Consider the following 23,412-nt stretch of genomic DNA (forward strand, 5'->3'; position numbering starts at 1 on the left):
GTGTGTCATTTCCCAGACATTAGCCCATCATGAATATGTTAATGATCTACACAATTCAGAAATGAAGATTTATCTTGCCTAACCAAAGTGCTCTCATCGTGTCGAAATTGCTTTACTGATATCGTTAATGGACATTGATGGATTTGCTGATGTGTGCGAGATTATGTTTCTACTGGAGCTCCCGCTGAAATGGGTTTTTATCATCAGGTGCAGACTAAATACTCTCCTGCTGCTCAGGACAGCAGGACACAGTTATTAAACAGAAACAAAAGCTGAGAGCAGTCTGTGCAACCTGGATTAGTCTAATGATAACAAAACAAATTTGGTGAAAAACAGTTGAGTGATAAGGACGATATCGCCGATTTAATTACGAGAACCCATATTTCAGTAAACATATAGCTAACGTTGTTTGTTTACAGCCGGATCTTGACCGCTTCAACATGGCGGACGGGCAGCCGTACCAGAGAATTCCCGCTCTGCGATGCCTTCCGGTTTCCTTAGACGCTAGAGGGCGCTCCCTCCCTCACCACTGGTGTTCACCAGGGGGTTCTTGGGTTACTGCCCCGACAGGCACCCACAAGCTTTCGGCCACAGCTATACCTGGCAACTTCCACAATGGAGATTTTGAACAGGGTCCATTCAGACTCCATGTCCCCTACCTCCCCCAGGACATGAGAAAAGCTCTCCCATACGTCGGAGTTGAAATCATTCCGAACAGGGGCCTCTGACAGTCGTTCCCAGCACACCCTCACTATTCGCTTGGGTCTACCGGGTCTGACCATCAGTTTTCCTTGCCATCTGATCCAACTCACCACCAGATGGTGATCAGTTGACAGCTCAGCACCTCTCTTTACCCGAGTGTCCAGAACATATGGTCCCAAGTCAGATGAAACGATAACAAAGTCGATCATTGACCTCTGACCCAAGGAGCTCTGGTACCATGTACACTTATGAACATCCTTGTGTTTGAACTTGGTGTTTGTTATGGACAATCCATGCCTGGCACAGAAGTCCAATAACAATTCACCATTCGGGTTTAGATCGGCAGGCCGTTCTTCCCAATCACGCCTCTCCAGGTCTCCCAGTCATCGCCAATATGAGCATTGAAGTCCCCCAGTAAGACTATGGAGTCTGTAGGCGGGACCCTTTCCAGAACCCCGGCCACCCACTCCAAGAAGGCCGAATACTCTGACCTGTTGTTTGGTGCATAAGCACAGACAACAGTCAGAGTTTTCCTCTCTGTGATTCGCATTGAGGTGACCCTCTCCTCCACCGGGACTTGTGAGTATCGATACTTACTCTCATCCGGCGCCTCTCACCCTGTGCAACCCCTGAGTAGGAGAGGGACCAACCCCTATCAAGGAGTTTGGTTCCAGAACTGACACTGTGGGTGGAGGTGAGCCCAATTATATCTGGTTGGTACCTCTCAACCTCCCGCACAAGCTCCGGCTCCTTCTCCCCAGCGAGGTTACATTCCACATGCCAAGAGCCAGTTTCTGCCACAAGGGCCCCCCTGCAATCTCCCACTGCCTGTGCAGCACTGCACCACTCCCCCATGCTAGACCTTGCGGGTGGTGGGCCCACATGGTCCCCCCACGTTGCCTCTTCGGGCAGGAGTTTAAAAAGGCACCTCATGTGCGCTCACAACGTCAGTGAGGGTTAACAGCCAATGAGCTGCTCCGCTCGCCCATCCGTCATCACGCTCTAGCAGTAAAGCCCACCTCCTGTTGCCCGAAACCAGTTAACTGCAGAAATAAAGGAAAAATATCGGTGAGTTTCCTTCTCTCTTTTTTTTTTTAGTGAAATCCATCCTTCTACTTTCTAAAATTACAGAAACGTTCTGGGCGAGTGATTAGAAACTATTTTAACTTTTAGCCGTTGGGCTCCATTCACTCCCATTCGTTGAGGACTCACTCGCGGGCGCCCTCTGCTGCTCAGCAGGGCTGTTTCTGATATAACGGGCGAAATAGGAAGCAGCCCAGGCTCCCTCATAGACCGGCTCTGGCCGTGTCACCCCAGAGTGACAACAACGGATGACGCGGCATCTGCGGCACTTGGAGGAGCATATCCGACGTCACTGTAGGTAGGATATGATTGGTTTACAGCCGTCGAGGTCTGATTGGATTGGCCAAGCCGGGCGTTACGCTCCTCCCACCCCGCGCCGAACAGCAGCGCATTGCCGCCTCCTCTTGTATTGGAACGTCTGTGTTTTGGCTGTCGGCGCGTTATGGCTGTGTTTTTAATGTCTGTGCTGTTTTTTGGTGAGGTGGTTTAGGTTAATCAGAATATCCCGTAGTTTTCTGCAGAGCGCCGCCTGCAAATGTGCGCTGCGGAAGAGCCTTTCCAGCAGGACGGGACAGCTCGGCACCACACCGGCAGCCATATTTGAAAACGGACAACATTCCCACTGGTACGCGGTCGCGGTTGTGTAGTCTTTATTTATGTCGTTTCTGGAAGGTTTTCGAAGGACCGAGGGCGGCTTGCTGTGTAGTTTTCCCATTTTTCTTTTTGTGTTGGTATGGCCTCCCAGCAGGAGCGGATAAAAGCCGAGGAGGACCACCCATGCGCAGACGGGTTCACGGCGGTGAAGGAGGAGGCCGAGAGCGTGAACATCAGCGGGCAGACCGACAAGGAGGCCGTTAAGGACGAGGCAGAAGCCGAGGACGTCAAAGAAGAAGAAGAAGAAGAAGGAGAAGAAGAGGAGGAGGAGGAGGAGAACTGGACGCTGGATGTCAACGACGAAGCGAGCGCCGCCGAGATTGGTATGAGAGCGGAGAGCCCGTGTGAAATCGAGGTGAAGTTAGAACCGGGCAGCGAGTCGGAGGAGAGCTTGGAGAGGGAGCCTGCTCCCCGGAGTAAAGGGCGAAAAAGACCGCATCCCCTGCAGCAACAGCAGCCGCTACAAAATAGGTGAGTTAGGCTTTCGTAGAGACGGTTTAGAAGTGGAGCAGAAGTGGCTTAGCGACTCTCGAATAGCTTGTCCAGACATGCTAACTGAATACAAGCTAACGGTTAGCCACGTAGCTTAGCCAGCTCTAGCTAGCTGTGATTACGCGTCTGTTCGGTTGAACTCGCTTCACTGTCAACATTAGCATTTCTGACCGAACTGACGTTTAACTCCAGAGGCCTTTGGGCCCGAGACCAGCTACAGACACAGTTCTGAGGTGAATTTCCCAAAAAAACGAACAAAGCTTGGTGAACGGGAATAACAAGCCAAACGGCAAAGGCGTTGAGGAAATGAACCTGCGAGTGTTTCCCAAAGACCTTCATAAGCCGAGATTTAACGCCTGGGTTTGCTTCAAAGTGCTTTTTTACTAGTTTCCTCCGAGTAACTTATGTAAAACATCTCCGACCGAAAACCGAGCCTTCGATTACACCTGGGGTCACATTTAGGTTTTCATTTCTACTCGACAAGTAAAAACGTTTAAATAAAAAAATGAACAGACTTAGAAAACCAGTCATTACACAAACTCAAACACACACAGGTTATTTAGTCGGTGTATCAGTTATGTGATTAAACAGCAATGAAACTGAAGTGTTTTCACTGCATGAAGTGTTACGGAGCTCCTGATGTGACCTGGTAATTGTTTTCAGTAAGGCGTCTCCACAAATTACTATATTGAGGCCATGAATTAACATACTGAGGCCACAAATTGTTATATCACTCCCACAGTTTGCTATATCGAGGCCACAGTTTGCTATATCGAGGCCACATTTTGCTGTAGTCCTCCCACAGTGTGCTGTAGTCCTCCCACAGTGTGCTGTAGTCCTCCCACAGTGTGCTGTAGTCCTCCCACAGTTTACCATATTGAGGCTATAGATTGACACATTGAGGCCAAAGTTTGCTATATTGAGGCAACAAACTACTATATTGAGCCTAGTAATTACTGTATCAAAGCCACACGAAGATATTCAGGCTGCAATTATGAGAAGCCTAACTCATGGCCTCAGTATCCTAATTTGTGGACACACCTTCAAAAAAAAATCACCATAGGGACTGGAAATGTATAAGTAAATGTTCTGTTGATCATGGTATTAAAAAAAGGCTCCCAAGTTCAGGGCAGTGAGCAAATAAAAGCCAAGACTTGTATGTTGACGTGCCTTTTATACGGGCAAAGTCCAGTTGGATCCCATCTGGCCAAACTGGGGACACATTGTGGTGAAAATAACAAACCGAATCGGGCCAAAGTTTACGCTTCAGGCCTAATCAAAGAGGTCCATTTAAGAACTCTACTTCAGTGGTCCACATTTGGGTGCATGTGAATTTTATTAATTTATTTATTTATATGAATCTATTAAATATTTCGTTCGTATTCTTGACAAAAACAAGTTGGCCGATCCCAAGTCCTGACGACGCTTGGTTGCTGCTGCTGACAACGTCAGGCTCTCTGAAAACGGTGGCAGAGCTCATTTGAAACCAGGTTTTGCAGGATAAGATTGGTCAGTAAAGGCATAAGGAAAGTATGCGTTAGTATTCGTAAATGGCGTTAGATTGCTTCAGCAAATGGTGGAAAGAGTCGAGCTGCAGCCCATTTCCAATGCTGTGGTGGCAAAAGTCTAAACTGACTGCAAGAGGAAGCTCATCATGACAGGACTCTCAGATAACTGGTACGTATTCCACTTGTTGCACAACTTAATCAGAGTAGCTTGTAATAAAAAGCGCAGCATGACACATCTCCACTTATCTTTGAGCTTTTATTTCTTGCATTGATGGAACAGTTTTATTGATTTACAGAATATTCAGTGTGCCACTTTTTAAAGGGAGCAGTAGTCATGCATTTCATAGTTCTTGTTCTGTAGCCTGCAGTTATTGCATTTCTACAGTTCTTATTTACAGTAACCACCAGCTTTTTTCATCCACAGGAAAGGTTTGGAGGTAACAGATGCAGACTTTGAGGTCCTCAGAAGTATGACAGGGACTCCAATAAGTTATTTAGCAAATCAGCCCCCACTACTAATAGCTGTGGGAGAGAGCACATACCCCTTGGGGTGTGGCTTGAGTTACCAGGTAAGATGAAACTGACGAAATGTTAAGTTTCCTAACATGTTGGTCACAAGCATCTGTCATGTTTTTAATAACGTAGTGTCAGTTCTGTGTAATATATGCTCTCAAAGCAACCACTAATAAATATTTTCTTATTTTATAGATCTCTTCAGTGAGCACGGTTTCTCATCCACAAGATGATGCGTAATAGTGTGGTTCCTTGGACATCCCAGTGGTTTTGTACAGTGACATCAAACTATGACTTCAGCACAAGCATGAATTCATCAAAAAAGAAAAAAAAAAGGAGAACGATCTGTCCAAGCTGGGGGTGAACGTTGGCAGTCAGGAGGACTTGGGATAACTGGGTTTTGTTTTTTTTGTTTTTTTTTCTTTGTTTGTTCAGAAATCCAACCGAAAGCCTTGCTCATATGCATCCCAACACGTCTTTCCTAAATGTGGCCTTTTCCTCTAGCCTGGCTTGTTCCTTCTAGGAGAAACGGCAGATGGCGTAATTCTTGGCGATGAATCGAGTGGGTTGCTGGAGATAAAATGCCCCTGTAGCACCAGAGGTATGAGCTTAATTGAGTCAGCCTCAGAAACTTCCGTGCAGCTAAACAAGCAGCAAACACCTACTCTCCCACCTACTTCCAAATTCAGCATCAGCTGTCTGGACCTTTCTTACACATAAGGAGAGACATGTTTATTAGTAGTTTGTAGAAAAACGACAGTCATGGTTTTTTTTTTTTTTTTTTTTTTTTTTTTTTAAACGGACATTTTTATTCTTAATGCGGAGTCAGTTACATGCTGAATCGGTTTACTGCATAGAAAACCTGCTTGATTGCTCAGTTTAAGTAGATTGACTAGGAATAATGAATGTTTTAATCTGTTGTTGACTAGATATATCAAAATAAATGCATCTGCATTGTTTTGGAGTATTCTTAGTCTTTTCTGGGTCTTCTGTTAACATCTCTCCCACACCAGGTACCGGTTAGAGGCATATGTAAACCCCGGTTCAGAATATCTGCTGTCTGATTTGGGAGTGTTGCCCTTATTCGGTGCATCTTTTGGGCTTCCATTTATGAAGTTGTGCCTCAGTATCGGCGCTTGATTTCTTAAAGACAATATTACATGAATGAGCTGATTTGACGGCTGAAGGCTGCTAATAACCCTTGGTGGTTGAGATTTCCCTACGGTGGTGGTGATTTGATGGAAACCTACGCAAAAATGTCCATTTTGTTTGTCCGTAATGAACAGAAAATATGGGCGTGTCAGAATTTAACACGTAATCTTGTTAACTGTAAAATGAAGGTTAGTCTGACGAAATAAGTTTGGAAGCTATTTTGCCTCTTTTATGTACATCTTTGCCCAGCTTGTGTTTACATAAGACATTGGCCCAAAACTAAAATTATCTCGATGCTTTTGTAAAACATCATATTACATGTTTGTAAAGGTTTGCATAATAACTTCAAGTGAAGTTGCTTTTTAGAGGCTTTGAGTGCTTTGGACTTGGCCAGTAATGGTTCGGGTTTGGGAATGTAATCAAACCACTCTTAATGACTCTTTTGTTAAAACTGATGAAATTCCCGATTTAATTCCTGTTGATTCAGTAGGAAGTGACTATTAGTATGCCAGATCAGTTCAGACTTTTATAGGCCTTGGTTACTCATGACTTGGGAGGTCAAATGAAGTGTAGTTACCAAAATAGCAAGAGAGATGACTTTTGAGAAGACGCGTGTAATGGCACAGGTATTCACTGACTGGTTTTGAGTTTAGGTTGCTTTTGCGACAACCCCTTCAGTGTCTCTTACTTCCTCTTTCAGTGCAAGCTGTCAGCTCAGCTCAGAGAAAATGCCTGAGACGGTGTCCTGTCCAATGCAGGACATACGGGCACTAATTGGCATCTGGTCTGACAGTAGATTTCAAAAGCAGTTGGAAGGATCAAAGAGAAATGAGTGTTCCAAGTGATTGCTGAGTCACCGGCAACGCCGGGGATTCATCCTGACAGTGCAGAGAAAAAATAAAAAAGCTAAAATATACGTTCAGGATCCAGAAGGACACAAACGGCAGAAGCAGAACAGCTAAGAAAATGGACCGGTTCTGTGAGGCGTTGGCTAAAGTTTTAGGATCCCATATTTTTTTAGAGACTGTGTGCTAGATTCATCCTTTCCCTCCATAACTGCAAACCTCTTGGAAGTCTGGATAATGAGCACGGTAAGTTATGATAACTATCGTTATACATACGTGTGTGATTTGGTTCCCAACCCTGGTATTAGAGTACCCCTGTCCTTACAAAGTTTTTTTTCAGAGTGTAATTTCACTGATAAGTACATTCATCTCGGTTCCAAGGGTCTTTCATATTCACTTTTAATTTCAATTTACAGAAGCTGTTAATTTGGAGAGTTCCACCTCATGCAGTGGAAACTGCATCAGAGGGAAGTGCACCAGCGATGCCTGCTGCATCCCAACAGGACGAAATTCCAGATCTTTCTGAACTCCAAGACCCTCTCATCGTCAAACTGCCTGATCCCCTGGATTGCAGTACTAGCCCTAAATGCAGCATTTTTGGTAAAGTCATTTGGTTTCACTGCTCCATAACATCAATCTCCATAACATAAGCTTTACAAGGAGAGACATGCCTTTGAAAAGGCAAACATGTAAGATTATCCCCTGTTCATTCTATGATTTCGGCCGCTTTTCTGTCGACCCGTTCTAACGGCACTTTTTGAGACAAACTCGAGTGTAAGAATTGAGAATTTCCCTGTTGTGAGACTAATGAACTTTTTCATGCTGACTGACTGGTGGCTCAACACGGTCTTGTCCTTAAACACTACAGAATAGAGAAATTTCAGCCTGAGAGGAAAACGAGCAAAATCAGGACCTAAAATATTAGTAAGGCCAGTGGTAAATGGGCAAATGCTTCTCTTCTCAACCTTACATGTGGTTTTACGTGTCGGTTTTGCTTTGATCATGAGGAGTCATTGCTGCAGGGCTCTTCTTATGCAGTTTGCAGCAGCATAAGCTTCTAATAATAAGGCTGTTCTGCAGAATACTGCTGCGGTCTAATGGACAGAAGAAAGCACTATTTGCAGGCAAAACAACTTGAAGTGGTTGGCTGAAATAGTTACAGAGCAGTTGGTGCACAAGCTAATTTAGTCATGAGCTGCTCTCGCTGAAATTCAAGTAAATTATTGCTCATGTTCTTTTCACACTTCAGCTGGGTTTGCTGTTATGATTGACAATGAAGGATTTCTATGATGAACATGACTGATGTTTTGTAGAATGCAATTTGCTCCGCTTCAGATTTCTTACAGTATTGTCAATGCAATATTTTCACAGGTGAAAGGAGACACCAGCAGAGCGCTCACAGCGAGTTACTGGCTTACCTGAAAGACTCAGACGCCACACACCTGGCTCTCTTAGGGGCCCAGAACAAGCAGCGCTGCGCAACAGCAGCACTGACCAAGCTGCTGAAAGATTACGTATAGAAGAAACATTCAACAACCAGTTTGTTGCTCTGTTTGGAGAGTTGGTTCAGATCTGGTTCTGGTTTTATTGTAGTATACTTCACAAAAATAAACCCTTTTCTGTTTAACAAGTGTCCTGTCTTTATTTGCTCATCTCAAGTTTGCGTTCCTGTCTTGTCCTCCGAGGTAGCTTTCCCCTTCAAACCGCGTTTACAGAAACGACTGGAGCTGATCAAACCTTTAGACGTGATAAAACCTTAAAAACTTTACACAAATAAGAACGTCAACTTCGGTATCACGGTGGCTGCATTAACGTTATGGTTGGCGAATTTAAACAGCCTCATTTGATGTCCTGTGTCTGACCGAACAGGCTCTGGATATTGGCTGGGAGGGTGAAAATGACTTATTATTACCGCCGGATACATTTGAATATGTGAAAATTCAATTGTTCAACAAAAAACACACAAAAAAAAAATATCAAGGCAATTGGCCACCTGAGCCAGGGGCTCTCCGTTTTTAGTGACTGAAATGTGAACTGTTAAAGTCTTTTATTTAGCATTAGTTGTCTTTTAGTGATGTGGACTGTTTTGTCTGTTTGAGACAATTTAAATAATCTTTATATACCTCGCAGTTCTCATCAGTCAACAGACTTCAGTACCACAGAATCGTCTTTTTTACCTGTTTTGCTAGCCTCCGTCTCCACCCGTACTGGGGAACTGCTCGTGAAAACCACAGTGTGTTCTTTGCGTGGACATGCCGAGGTGTGATCTTTAAAGTGACCGACTCTCAGCGACACTGCTGTGTGAACAGATCCTTGTTCACTGCCAGCGCGAGTTGGTTATTCATTAGTGCGACAGTGTACACTAGGCTTACGTCACAGTGTCAGGTGGTGTCTGCTGTTGGTATTAGTGAAATTCTCAAATATGAGAAAATGAGCGTGAATGCCTTTATCGGTAACAATAATACGTAAAATAATAATAATAATAATAAGCACATCCTCACAAAATTCATTGGCAAGGTAGCGGAGTGCAGGCAAAATCCAAAGAAGGAATGGTCTTGTGGATGATGGATAGTGTATCAGTCAGTAAATTACTCGAGTCTAAATGCTTTATTGAAGGGTTTTGGGAAACACTAACATTAGTAAGATGAACTTGGTTAAGTACATAGTGTCCAACTAAAGCTTTTGGGAAATGCACCTCTGTGTCTTGCGATAAATGTGAATAAACAGCGGTAGGAGGAAGGAATGAATCATGCTTTTAATTTTCTTGCATTGAAAGTGTCTGAATCATTGGGGAGCATGTTGGGAAATTCTTCTCAATTCCACTATTGGGAACTAGACATGAGAAAATGTATTTTCTCTCCCACACACTTATGTCCCTTCCTCCCTTCTCTCTCTCTCTCACACACACACACAACTGTCTATTAGGGATGAAAATAGAAGTAGAATCTTGGTTGACAGGAACGTCTACACTAGTGATATGACTGTGTATACAGGCAAAAGCACAAGCAAAGCTCTGTTATGATGCTGAATTCTGCTTGGTGAATGCTTTTGTCGTAGGATCTAGACGCAGTGTCTGTATGGGTAGTGTTGGTCCAGCCCTAAGCTCCAATTCTCGTCCCGTAGTCCAACATAGCCACTCAACTTGGCATTTGAAAGATGAGTTTAGATGTGAAAACATGAGAAAACCAACAAGTGCTGGACACCAGCCGAGTTATATATTTTTTTCTCAGTGAATTTCCTGTTTTAGTTGATGCACATCATGAAAATGTATAGTTTGGTACCCGAGCAATGAAGGATGTGGCTGCTAAATTATCAAAAGGCGTAATTTTGCAATATAATATTATGAAGGAATGTGATCACACATTTTGGCACAGCTCAATGTTGCATGCAATGAACAGTCTGCACTTCTACTCAATTAAAATATACTTAATATTTATATTAGGATACATTTCACCATCAGCCTGTGTGACTGCCTTTACAGTCATGTGAAGAAGTACACCCCATGAAATGTTTCTCTTTTTGGGCAGTGTAGCATCCTGCCATGCTTTGTCTGTCCTCATTTCTGTCCGTCTGTCTGCCTTTGTATACCTACCCTTGTGTATCTTGTTCCATACCCCCCCGTCTCACCTGTCTGCTGTCTGTAGTCTTGCCCTCTCTCTTGTTCAGTGGTGTTCTGTCGCTTTGTCACTTTGCACTTGCATCCTGCCACTTTGTGTCCTCTAACGGTACAGGCATATGTGGAAATATCATTATTTTATCTTTAGGCCCAGAGTATGTATAGCTGAATGTTATGTGATGGAGCTAAACATTTTACTTAGTAAATAACTGAGATGACATTTTTGTCTGAAAAGTATTTACATCCCTGGCTTCAGTAATTGATACCATCCCCTCTGGCAGAAAGTAGTTGTAGGTGTATGTAGGTGTTTCCTAAAACGGTCTGGCCTGGACAAGTTGGCAGTGGTTTGAATTTTCTCCACTTGTAGATGATCTTCTGGACAGTGGAATGCTTTTCCAGTATTTTAGATGCCTTATTAAACCTCTTTCCAGACTCTTTTCCATTTACAACTTTATTTCTGATGGCTAAAGAGCTCTTTTGATCTTGGCATGATTTTGCCATACACTTCATAAGCAAATCCAGTTATCTGAGGTTTAAGTAAGACTAGTTTAGCCAGGAAGTTTTAACCATTAGCAGCTGAATAGGTGCAGTTTGTCGTGTTTGAAGGAATGACTTACGTAGGATTTGTTACTTTATCCACATAAAATGTCTTTCTGGTTATTTTCTAAGGGATGACAAAAATGTTCAATCTAAATGTCATTTGTTATGTTATTGTTGACTTTATCCATCCATAGTGTTTTTAAATGAAGGCTTAATGCCAATTTTTCCCCGTATAATGACCAATTCTAAATTTTTCATGGGGTCTACTTCTTCACATGCCTCTATGTCTAAGATGGGTATTGAACATTCATAGGTAAACTGTAATTATTTTTAATTATTATATTTTTAACTCATTTTGCAATCGGGGTATTCCTTTTGACAGTGCTGCTGATTGCAGACCTACATCTTGAATAAGGATAATAAACATGAAGTACATATGCAGAGAAAGAGATAGGCCAACAGTTTATTTTTAATAATTGTCAGAGAAATGGAGGAGCCGTCCACTCTTGTTGACTTCTTTCGGGAGAGGGGCATAGCTGAGGACCTGATCAAACGGATGGAAACGGACAAGGTAGGCTACACTACCTCTCGTAACCATTGATCTCACAGTTATCTATCGTCTAGCAAATGAAATGGTCAGCCTTGTGTCTGGGTGTATATCTCGGTAGCAGAATAAATAGACAAAAATATGTTTTATTTTTTTGTGTGGAAATGGCTGAGGCTTTTGTTGATTCTTGGAAAATGTAATAGTTACGTTTAAAATTGTTATTAACTGAAAGGGTAGCTGTAGTTGTAATATGCCAATATGAAAGCAAGAATTGCGTTATTTTAATTTTATACTGTGTTAAAACTGTCAGGCTTTTAGTTTTGTGATGTTACTATAGAACTATAGACTATAGAAAAGCTTTGGAGTTTTAGATAGTACAGTATACTGAATTACAAACACCTTGCATATTCTTACTTTAAACTGTATCTTACCATCAGATTGACATCTCTGTGATACCACTGATGAACGACAGTGAACTTCAACAGTATATACCACACTATGGAGACAGACTCGCCGTCATATCCTACTGCCTTAGTAACCAGCCATATCAAGGAGCATCCCAGCTTATAGAGCCAGCACCATCAAGGCTTTTTGGGCCAAGAGAGGATGTTTCAAAAAGGCACATGGGCAACACGTATGCAAAAAAGAAAGCCCGGAGAGTGGAGCTCGGATGGATGAATTACAATGAGAAAGGCTGTAATTTCAAACAAGTTCGCACTGCGAACGGAGGAGGGACCAAGCATATTAGTATAAACAAACAAGCAAAAATGTCTGAAGTTCGGAGAATGGCAGAGAGAATCTTCTTCCCGGCTGGAGCCTCCAGATTTTTTTATCTGAAGGATGTTGATTGTGATATCCGAGACTTTTCTCATAGACGCCTTGATGAAAACCTGACTGTAGGAGATCTCTATGAGGCCTATAAGGTGAAAATTCTGCGATTGTACCTCTTCACAAAAAAGCGCAGTGCAAACAATGTGCAAGGTCCCCGGGATCTTTCTCTAGAAGGTGGCAGTACTTATATGCAGCAGGAGAACAATGATTTCAGCATTGCAATGCACAGCCAATCTTTGGAAAACCACCTTGACAGAGAGGCTGAAAATTCCCATGGAGCACAAGGACTCGAACACCCATATGATGAAACCGTTTGGGAGGATCAAATCCAGGAGAATGGTGCCGTTGTCAGTGCCAGATGGATGACAGAACTACGCAACCAAGATGCTGTATATGATGTCCGGACCATTCCACAGACCAGTGACGTTTCGACAAGTACTGGAAATTCTCAGTTTCATGATTACAAAGAATATGACATTGGAACTGGAGCACAAATTGTTCACCGTTTAGATGACACGCTGCCTTTTGAGGTACATTCAAAGGTCATTGTTGAGGTACGTAGAGGAAATTGTCTCAGTGATATGATGGGTGCGTTCACTGACGCAACAATTATGGACAAGGAAGTCAGCATTCATATGAAGCTCCCTAATGGAGGGCTGGAGGTGGGAGTTGGATCTGGAGTTTTCCGTGATTGCCTCTCAGAATTTTGGAGTGAATTCTACAACAGGTGCACTCTAGGGTCTGACGTTAAGGCTCCGTTCCTAAGGCATGAATTTCAAGTCACTGAGTGGCAAGCCATCGCAAGGGTCCTTCTGAAAGGCTGGATTGCTGAGAAATACTTCCCAATTCATCTCCCTTTGCCGTTTCTGGAAGAGACATTGTATGGCACCATCATCAGCAGCGTGTCTGAGGCCTTCATGCTCTATATTTCAAAGCATGACCGGGAGGTCCTCCAACATGCATTGAACAGCTTCGAGTCTGTCGATCAAGACTCACTGCTGGATATTCTCGATTCCTACGAATGCCATCGAATGCCCACTGAAGACAACCTGGGCCCACTCCTTACTCAGTTAGGCCACAAGGCCCTCATTCAAATGCCAAAATTTGTTATTGACTGTTGGAGGCCTGTTCTAAAGGAGCTGGCCAAAACAATCTCCCCGCAGAAGTTAACGGAGATAATAGAAGAAAGAGTTCCATCGCCTAAGAAGGTGAATGCACTTCTGAAATTTCCAGAAGACATGAATGTCCAACAAAATACTGTAGCAAGGCATCTCAAAAGGTACATCAGGGAACTGGATGACAGCATCTTGCAACGCTTCCTTCGTTTCTGCACAGGGGCGGATGTCATTTTTGGAAAGCACATTACGGTGCAGTTCATCGAAAAAAAGGACTTTGAATGTCGTCCACGAGCAAATATGTGTGGATGCCTTCTCTTGTTGCCAATAAGATATCAGAATTACCCAGATCTCCGGAGTGGCTTCAATGCTGTTCTAAACAACTCGGTTTGGATAATGGATATTATGTAAACAGAGCGCTGGTAAGTAAACAGTTGCATTCATAAATGTTTGGATTGTGATGACTGTGATGCACATCCTTAAAACCTAGCATTTTAATCTTTTTTTAAAGATTTGTGTCATTTTAGTTATTAAACGCGAATTTTGAACCTGCTTTTTCCTGTTCAGTTTTTTTCACAGGAGCTGTCGGCTCTTCAGTCTGCAAGAGCAGCAGCTTTGGTCTTCAGTTCACGGGAGCCTTGTTTTTTCAGGGTTGAAATTTTATTTTCGAATGCTGTCTCTTTTAATTGTATCAGTTGAGCACTACAAGTCTTTTCCGTTATTCTATGTTGACATTTTCCATTCACATTCTGAGCGTAAAGATGTTTCATGTTAGAAGTTATGACAACCTTAACTTATGGAACGCCAACTGCATTTCAGCATACTGTATTTGTCAGTTGCAGTATTACCTCAGGCCTCTCTTGCTTAGGTCCTTATCTCAAGCCTTAGCTTTTACTGTAGATACTCAAGTCAGACGGAACATTTACTCAAGATTAGTAGTGTATAAAAATGTAAACACGTCACATTAATAGTTGTGACAGAAAAAATGATATAAGTGAAACTTTTTGTTTTGTGAAATTCAGATTCAACTTTGACCAAATGCACTGTATAATGTCAGTATGTTTTTCATGCATTAAATATGTAAAGGTTAAAATGAATGTGTTGCTTTTTCTATTATAAGTTGTCCAGGTAAGATGTACTCATGGTCCCTCAAATGACATAATTTGTGGTCATTTAAGATACCACGAAGATATTAATCGTTGGGCAGAAGCTAGGATCTCATGGCTACATCATTGATCTTGTGATCATTTTTTATTGCATAGGTATGACATAAACAAGAACTTTCACCATGCCACTTCTCCTTTTCCTTAGACCAGGAACATTACACTGCTCAAAAAAATAAAGGGGTCCACTTAGGAAGCAACACTGACAATCAATTTCACAGCTGATGTGTAAATGGAACAGACAACAGGTGGAAATTATTGGCAATTAGCAAGACACACTCAATAAAGCAGTGGTTCTGCAGGTGGAACCACAGACCACTTCTCAGTACCTTTCTGCTTTCTGGCTGATGTTTTGGTCACTTTTGAATGTTGGTGGTGCTTTCACACTCGTGGTAGCAGGAGACGGACTCTACAACCCACACAAGTGGCTCAGGTAGTGCGGCTCGCGAGGATGGCACATCAATGCGAGCTGTGGCAAGAAGGTTTGCTGTCTGTCAGTGTAGTGTCCAGAGGCTGGAGGCGCTACCAGGAGACAGGCCAGTACACCAGGAGACCTGGAGGAGGCCGTAGGAGGGCAACAACCCAGCAGCAGGACCGCTACCTCTGCCTTTGTGCAAGGAGGAACAGGAGGAGCACTGCCAGAGCCCTGCAAAATGACCTCCAGCAGGCCACAAATGTGCATGTGTCTACACAAACGGTTAGAAACCGACTCCATGAGGATGGTATGAGGGCCCGACCTCCACAGATGGGGGTTGTGCTCACAGCCCAACACCGTGCAGGACGCTTGGCATTTGCCAGAGAACACCAGGATTGGCAAATTCGCCACTGGCAACCTGTGCTCTTCACAGATGAAAGCAGGTTCACACTGAGCACATGTGACAGACGTGACGGAGTCTGGAGACGCCGTGGAGAGCGATCTGCTGCCTGCAACATCCTTCAGCATGACAGGTTTGGCAGTGGGTCAGTAATGGTGTGGGGTGGCATTTCTTTGGAGGGCCGCACAGCCCTCCATGTGCTCGCCAGAGGTAGCCTGACTGCCATTAGGTACCGAGATGAGATCCTCAGACCCCTTGTGAGACCATATGCTGGTGTGGTTGGCCCTGGGTTCCTCCTAATCCAGGACAATGGTAGACCTCATGTGGCTGGAGTGAGTCAGCAGTTCCTGCAAACTGAAGGCATTGAAGCTATGGACCGGCCCGCCCGTTCCCCAGACCTGAATCCAATTGAGCACATCTGGGACATTATGTCTCGCTCCATCCACCAACGCCACGTTGCACCACAGATTGTCCAGGAGTTGGCGGATGCTTTAGTCCAGGTCTGGGAGGAGATCCCTCAGGAGACCATCCGCCACCTCATCAGGAGCATGCCCAGGCGTTGTAGGGAGGTCATACAGGCACGTGGAGGCCACACACAATACTGAGCCTCATTTTGACTTGTTTTAAAGATATTACATCAAAGTTGGATCAGCCTGTCGTGTGTTTTTCCTCTTTAATTTTGTGTGTGACTCCAAATCCAGGCCTCCACTGGTTAATAAATTTGATTTCCATTGATGATTTTTGTGATTTTGTTGTCAGCACATTCAACTTTGTACAGAACAAAGTATTCAATGAGAATATTTCATTCATTCAGATCTAGGATGTGTTATTTGAGTGTTCCCTTTGTTTTTTTGAGCAGTGTAGTGTCCAAAATAACCGGTGAACCCAACCTTTGGGTTACTGTTTTTCAGTGTAACACCTGGTATGTACCTCTCAGCAATGAGTGCATTTCACATGAAACCAGTTTGTTGTATTTAAAGGAATTTAATAATGCAGACGTTTTGAAGAAACGGTCCCCTTTAGAAGGAAGGAGGTCCGCCTTAAGAGTATAGAGTAGAAAACGTCTGCTGGACACCAGGAAAGACAATGTAGGGGAAATGCTGCCTCTCTGACTACATGGTACCATGCCTTGTTCCTCTGTTCTCTGTTCTTATCATTTATAAGCACCTCTACTGTCCCACAGTCAACGGCTCATGATCTGCAAGCATTCTCGATGAACTCTGATGAAAACTCCACCCCCACAGGCAGCCTGGCCGCACAGCTGCTGTCCATATTGCAGTTATGTTTCATCCTTTGAATGAAAACAAGCTGAAGAAACTAATTCCACAGTGATGTTTTGGTGCAGTTTTTTCTGCACTTTTATGGGTTAGATTAATAAAATTTACTGCCAGATTTAATGATACATTAAAAGCTGATAACGGAGCAACATATTTGGATGCTTTTTTCCCTTTTTTGTCACTGCTTTTGACGATGAATAGGAGTTCTCGTTTCTTTTGACACGTCCGTGATGTTGTTTACGTGTTCTTAGAATCCATAGCTTTTTTTTTTTCTTTCTTTGATGTAGCATGCCCATTGTGGCACCCAAAAAGGTCTTCACTGAGCACTGGTCATTACATTAATTACTGGTCACTACTTTAATATGGTCATTACATTAATTTGTTAATGAGGCCATTACATTAATTACTGCTCATTAATGTGTTAATGAGCTATTACCTCATTAACATTGGTTTTGATGGGCTTTTACCTAGGACAAAAATAAAAACTGCAAAATATTAGAGTGATAAGCAAGAAAAGTTTATTTATGTAGCGCTTTTTATAACTGGTGTTGTCACAAAGTAGTTTTACAGAACAGTCAGAATTGCAGAAAGTAAAAGAAAAGAGAAGATCCGGGTCTGAGCCCCCATGAGCGTCACCAGTGGCAACCGTGGCAAGGAAAAACTCCCTAAGAGCTGGAGGCAGAAACCTTGAGAGGAACCAAGACTCAGAAGGGGAACCCCACTTATTATACATTACAGTACAAAGTGGGAAAAACAGGTGGAGCAGCGGTTAATAGATTATAAGGAGGGACATTATGTAAAAACACCGAGATGTATTTTAGTTTATATATTTATTTTTCTTTAAGGTGTTTTTTGTGAACCAGGGTCCTCTCTGTGTGGAGTTTGCATGTTCTCCCCGTGTCTACGTGGGTTTCCTCTGGGTTCTCCGGTTTCCTCCCACAGTCCAAAGACATGCAGTCAGGCCAATTGGACATGTTATATTGCCCCTGGGTGTGAGAGTGTGTGTGATTGTGTATGTCTGTCTGTCTGCCCTGCGATGGACTGGCGACTTGTCCAGGGTGTATCCTGCCTTCCACCCAATGACCACTGGTATAGGCTCCAGCGCCCCCCCATAACCCTGAGGGAGAAGCAGCTTAGAAAATGTGTGTGTGTGTGTTTTGTGGTGTGTGTGTAGGGCGAAAATGAGCAATTTATGTAATTTATAATACCAAACTAAAAATCGAAGTCCAGATGCACAAATACAGACCGTGAAGCTACAATTAAAACGCATGCAGCCCACAGCTTAACCATCCAAAACGGCCATAAGTTATGTGGAACAAAATTAAATGGTCTGAACTTTTGATCAAGGGATGCTCTGCTTTTGTAAATGCATGGAGAAATGAAGCACTGAGCAGAAATTTCTAACGGATCATTGGATACAGAAGGAACCATTCGAAAAACGGAGATGGGTGAAAATGGTTTCCTCATTTTAGATCCAACACTATAAATGGCTGCAACCTACACCAGAGGATCGCGGCCAAGAGGAGCCTCAGTGACACCGTTTGCATGCTGGCGGCGACTTTGGAGAAACAGCAGCCCCCCGATAAACAGAAGCTTACAACACTCATATAGTCTCAGGAGGCAGTGAGGGATGCTTTCCTGTGGCAGTCACAGGCGTCTCTCTTACAGTACGTCGTATGAAGACTATACAAGGGAAATACTGTGTGCATCGCGTGGCACTGACACAGGAAAATGACGATTTATAAGTGCAGGGCATGTGGTGTGCTGCTCTGCACTGTTGCTGACCGCCTGTGCTGCACAGAATGGCGTGATCTCCGCTGCACTCGAGCACAACTCATGGGCTGATGTTTAAACTGGTTTGTGGTATTAGAAGGCTGGAAATGGGAAAGTGGACTGCAACGTTAGTAGCGGTCTTCTGAAGCCACACAATGAGATTTGATGCCATTATCATGTGTCAAACTTGCAGTCTTTTTCCTGTTATAACATCAGCACCTCCCTGTTGCAAATATAGTTTTAAAAAATTGGAGAAGTTTATTGTCAAAGAGTAAAAAAAAAGGTAGATTTGTTACAGTATTACGCAAATACTTGGTAACATCTAACTTCTTGGTAGTTAACCATGGGGGGAGAAAGACTGAACTGATGCAGACTTTGCATACAAAAACAAAAAATTGTATTTTATTGTATTTTTTAAAATTTTTTGCTGAACTCAAAGACTTGCAAAATACAAAAATAAATTGTTGCATCTACTTCAGATAAAAACAGAATCAGAGTACAAGAAGCCATAGTGTAAGCCAAAGTATGGTCCAGAAAATTGCAGCTTCATAAGCACTGATGCCACCACAGACTAAACCCTTGCATTACAGGTTTATAGCCTGGTAGGTGGGGAGGGGAATATATTGTTATCCAACCATATCATTGCATTTCTTTACTTGTTCAATTATTTGAATAAGTTGACAAATTAGTGAATTCTAAACCTTCCATGTTTTTAGATGTAAAGCACCTCATGGACTTAAATTGGTGGCTGAAGATGTGGAAATTACTGTGGAAACTGTGCCCTTGTTTATTCATAACAATGAAAAACGTTTCTTCTGTAGGGTTTACTAAAATGGGACAAAACGGAAACAGGAAATTGTTAAATGTTAAAATATACCCGAGGGAGTATCGTTGCTTTTATCATGGTCTTGTTTGTTCTAATATTTTTTTTTTCTCATTTCTTTCTTGTGCACACAGAAAAGACAAAAGGCCACGTGGTGATGAGCAGCCAGGTTTTGTCATATTGGAGGATGCCTCGCAAAATTTTGCGCCAAAACGACGGCCTGGAGTGCATGTTGGCCGATCCCAGTCACGGTCACCATTTGACATCTTTCAGTTGTTCTTCAGCGCAGATGTTGTTGGTGCACTCGTCCAGAACACCAACCAAAATGCAAAACGCACAAAAACAGCGCATTCTTGGAAGGAACTCAGTGTTGAGGAGCTTTACAGATTTCTTGGTCTTGTGCTATACACAGGACTAGTGAAGGCACCAAGCCTTCCATGTTACTGGAGCTCCCAGTCGCTCTTCAAATTTGAATTCCCTGCTTCGGTGATGACTCAGGCTAGATTTGAAGCGATTGCTTCCTGTTTCCACCTCAGCGACCCTGAAGCGGCTGCCATCAACGAGAGCAAAGCGGGCACAGCAGAATATGACCCTCTCCATCAGCTCAAGCCTCTTCTGAATGACCTCATGACCTCATGCAAACGATACTTTCACCCATTTAGAAGCCTCACCATCACTCAGGTAGAACCCGAGGATGACTTTGAGAAGTTTGCTTTGGAGGAGCCAAACAGTGAGAAGCACAGGCTGTTAGTCCTGGCAGACAATTCGTGCGGCTATGTGTGGAATCTGTGTGTGATGGAAAACAGCACTGCCTCAGCTTCCGCTAAAGGACTTGGCTATGACTCAGTGATGCAGCTGATGGATGTGGAACTGCTTGGTCAGGGATACCACCTCTCTGTGGACAGTTTTCACACCAGCCTAGAGCTGTTTAAGGACTTGCACCAATCAAAATGCTATGCATGGGGGATCATAAGCCCAAAGGCCCTGGGCTTCCCAAGAACCAGTATGAACAACAGTAAAGTGAGCAATAATGTGTCCGTTGAGTGGCTTCAGAGAGATCACATACTGTTTTTGAAATATACGGAGCCTGTTGAGAGAGCAATTTGTAGCACCATTCATAGAGCTGCCCAAACAAGGGATACACAAAGAAAATCAAAGAACTGTAATCTCCCTTCCATGGACAAAGGTGATGTCAGAACGCAGGACAAAGAGTCAGACATGTTGAAAAGAGTAACTGCCTCCCACAGAGATCTTCAGAAACCCTCAAAGTGGTACATATGCCTGTTCTACCAACTCCTGGGCATTGCCTGTGCCAACAGCTTCATCCTTCACATGGAATTAGGCCGGAAAGGATCACATACCCACAAGGCATTCATGGAACATCTCATTGACATGCTGGTAAATCAAGGCAAATGCAGTAAAAATTCACAGCCCACAGACGAATCTGGGGACGAGGATAAGAGCCTTCCGGCTGAGCAAGAGGCAAGTGAGACCAGCCCAGATCTTCAAGATGGGCAGGAGAAGGTCCATGTAATCAAGCCCCCAAGTGGTGGTTGGTACTGTATTCCATTGCTCAACCCTGCGGGAGGAAAAGCATGCATCCATTGCTACAAGCACAAGAGAAAACTGTCTATAACAACTTTCATATGCCAAGTTTGCAATGCAACCTTGTGCCTTAGACCGGATAGCAACTGTTTCCATGAATGGCATATTAAACAAGGCTTAGCAGAGCCTTGAGGTTCTAAGAGGACGTCTGATAGTGTCAAATGTTTGTATACAGAAGATTTTTACAGAAAAATTACACACATGATTTCTGCCAGCATGCTTTTGCTTTCCCATTGCTTTGAACCCACAAGCAGCATTTTTTTTTTAATAATTCCGGCTTGTACGCAACTATGTCTGCACATAATCCCATAATTTTTATTTCAAATTTCCTGGCTAAACATAGAGATCGATAGTGTAATGTCCTCTAAATCCAAGATGCGACGATATGGTACTCTCCTGAAACACGTTCTCAATTTCCAGTGACAATAGAAAACTTAGAGAAGCGAATCTGCAGTACAGCACACCCCAACTTTTACCAAGTCCATGTTGTTTATACATCATATCTTATTAGAAAAGTGAAAGAAATGCAGAGACAATATAAGAATAAATAGAAGAGGGTTTGGAACAGTGCTAAAGTTCTCACTGGTGCATAAACAAGATGACCGTTTCAAAAAAAAAAGAAAAGCCGACCGTAATAGCCTGTAAACTTGAGCAGCATTAAGGTGCAAGAAAGGCTGATGGGCCAGGCTGTTATTTAGAAATTGATTTAAAGCTGCGCTGTGCAAGGATGCAGGATTTCTCAGTGTAGCCAGATAACTTGAGCTCAAAGTCAAGCCTGTCCAATAGGAATACAGCTGAGGGAGATTCCTATTAGATGATCCTCCTCTTTGGGTTTAAGTAATCTGGCTAACTGGGAAATCCTGCTTTGTGAAATACCCCAGTCAGGAGTCGCATTGTTTACAACAAATATGCATCATTATTTTCCAGAATGTGAACGAGTGAACCTGTGGTTTTTGTACGCGATGCTGATGATGGTAAATGTTTTCTGGGTACTATTTAGCCACTCCTTGCCTGTAACTCTCCGCCGAAAATGTAATTAAATACATGTTTTAGCTGGAAAGCATCATTTTCAGGCATCATGCATCGTATTTGTATGCAATACCTGGCATTAAATACTTGAGATGCTTGATTCATATCAGCTGTGTACAATTACGAATGAGTTATGCTCTAAAATGGCATCTTTCACGTCAAACTACTCTTAATTACATTCTTTACATCTCACCAATTCAATTATGCAGTTTTGAAAGACGGGTGGAGGTCCTCTTTATGTAGCACAGTCAGTCTACAGTGCTGTAACACTGCGTTATCCTTTCTCTACTGTACCACCAGTTTTACTTCTTTTAAAATAAACCAAATAAAATCTTAAACCCTCACTGCAGCGGTCACTTTGTTCAATACAAGTGCTTTTTGGAGAACAGTCCAGTCTAAACGTACAGCATTTAGAACCAAAGAAGAAAGCCATGAATCATTTTGATTCTGCCGGTCTGGTTTACAGGGGAGGTTTGGGAAGTGAAGGCTGAACACTAGTTGAATTCTCTGTGTTATCTATACATTTAACTGTGCATCTATATTTACATTTACAGCATTTGGCTGACGCTCTTATCCAGAGCAAACTACAATTTTTGATTGTTTTACACAGGAACGACGAGGTGGTGTTAGGAGTCTTGCCCAAGGACTCTGTAGGGGGTCTGCCCTGGTGGGGGATTGAACCCCAGTCTACAGTGTAGAATGTAGAGGTGTTACCCACTACTGGTCCTTCAAGTGTTCTTCAGTAAAGACAATGAACACTCGCAGAACCACCTGCATGCTAAGAGGGTTCCTTGCTTGGCGAAATGGTTCTTCAGATTAAGTTGTGTTATTTATTAATCCCACCTCCGCATTTAACCCATCCGTGAAGTGAAGTGAAACACCACATACACACTAGTGAATAGACACACACACACTAAGGGGCAGTGAACACACTTGCCCAGAGCACTGGGCAGCCCTATCCACAGGACCTGGGGAGCAATTGGGATTAGGTGTCTTGCTCATGTGCTGTCGGCCCTGGGGATTGAACCGGCAACCTTCCGGTCACAGGGCCAGTTCTCGAACCTCCAGCCCACGACTGCCCTCAATTGACAGCGAACGTGCTGTGTAAGGTTCTATATGGAAACGTTTTGAAAAAGGTTCTTTTATTGGTACTAACTTGACTTCATTAACAATAGCAGGACCACTTTTGGTGCTATAGAGAAGCATATACAACACATTCTCCATCAGTCTGAAGAACCACTTCACCATGCAAAGAAGCCTTTAAGCGTGCAAATGGTTCGAGGGTTTGTGTCTCTACATAGAACCACTGTGTTAACTAAAGAACTATTG

At 43.2% G+C, this 23,412-nt stretch overlaps 1 protein-coding gene across 5 annotated transcripts; it reads left to right on the top strand.

Moving 5' to 3' along the window:
* The first annotated feature begins 2,065 nt into the window (after nucleotides 1-2,065).
* LOC108412258 (piggyBac transposable element-derived protein 4-like) lies at nucleotides 2,066-22,421 on the top strand. 5 transcript variants are annotated; one of them, XM_037544686.1, is made up of 5 exons: nucleotides 2,130-2,410; nucleotides 2,531-2,910; nucleotides 11,589-11,676; nucleotides 12,090-14,020; nucleotides 14,166-14,691. In XM_037544686.1, exons 2-4 carry the CDS (start codon nucleotides 2,765-2,767, stop codon nucleotides 14,007-14,009), a joined length of 2,154 nt encoding a protein of 717 aa, XP_037400583.1. In that variant the 5' UTR covers nucleotides 2,130-2,410; nucleotides 2,531-2,764; the 3' UTR covers nucleotides 14,010-14,020; nucleotides 14,166-14,691. The 5 variants fall into 5 exon arrangements, 4 of the variants coding, with proteins under 4 accessions (XP_017539698.2, XP_037400583.1, XP_037400584.1 ...); XM_037544687.1 differs by having other exon boundaries at nucleotides 2,534-2,910; XR_001856634.2 differs by lacking the exons at nucleotides 11,589-11,676; nucleotides 12,090-14,020; nucleotides 14,166-14,691 and adding exons at nucleotides 4,864-5,008; nucleotides 5,148-7,195; nucleotides 7,366-7,549; nucleotides 8,321-8,576 and having other exon boundaries at nucleotides 2,145-2,910.
* The last annotated feature ends 991 nt before the right edge of the window (nucleotides 22,422-23,412 follow it).

This window comes from Pygocentrus nattereri, chromosome 14 (assembly GCF_015220715.1).
Source record: "Pygocentrus nattereri isolate fPygNat1 chromosome 14, fPygNat1.pri, whole genome shotgun sequence".
NCBI classification, from domain to species: domain Eukaryota; kingdom Metazoa; phylum Chordata; class Actinopteri; order Characiformes; family Serrasalmidae; genus Pygocentrus; species Pygocentrus nattereri.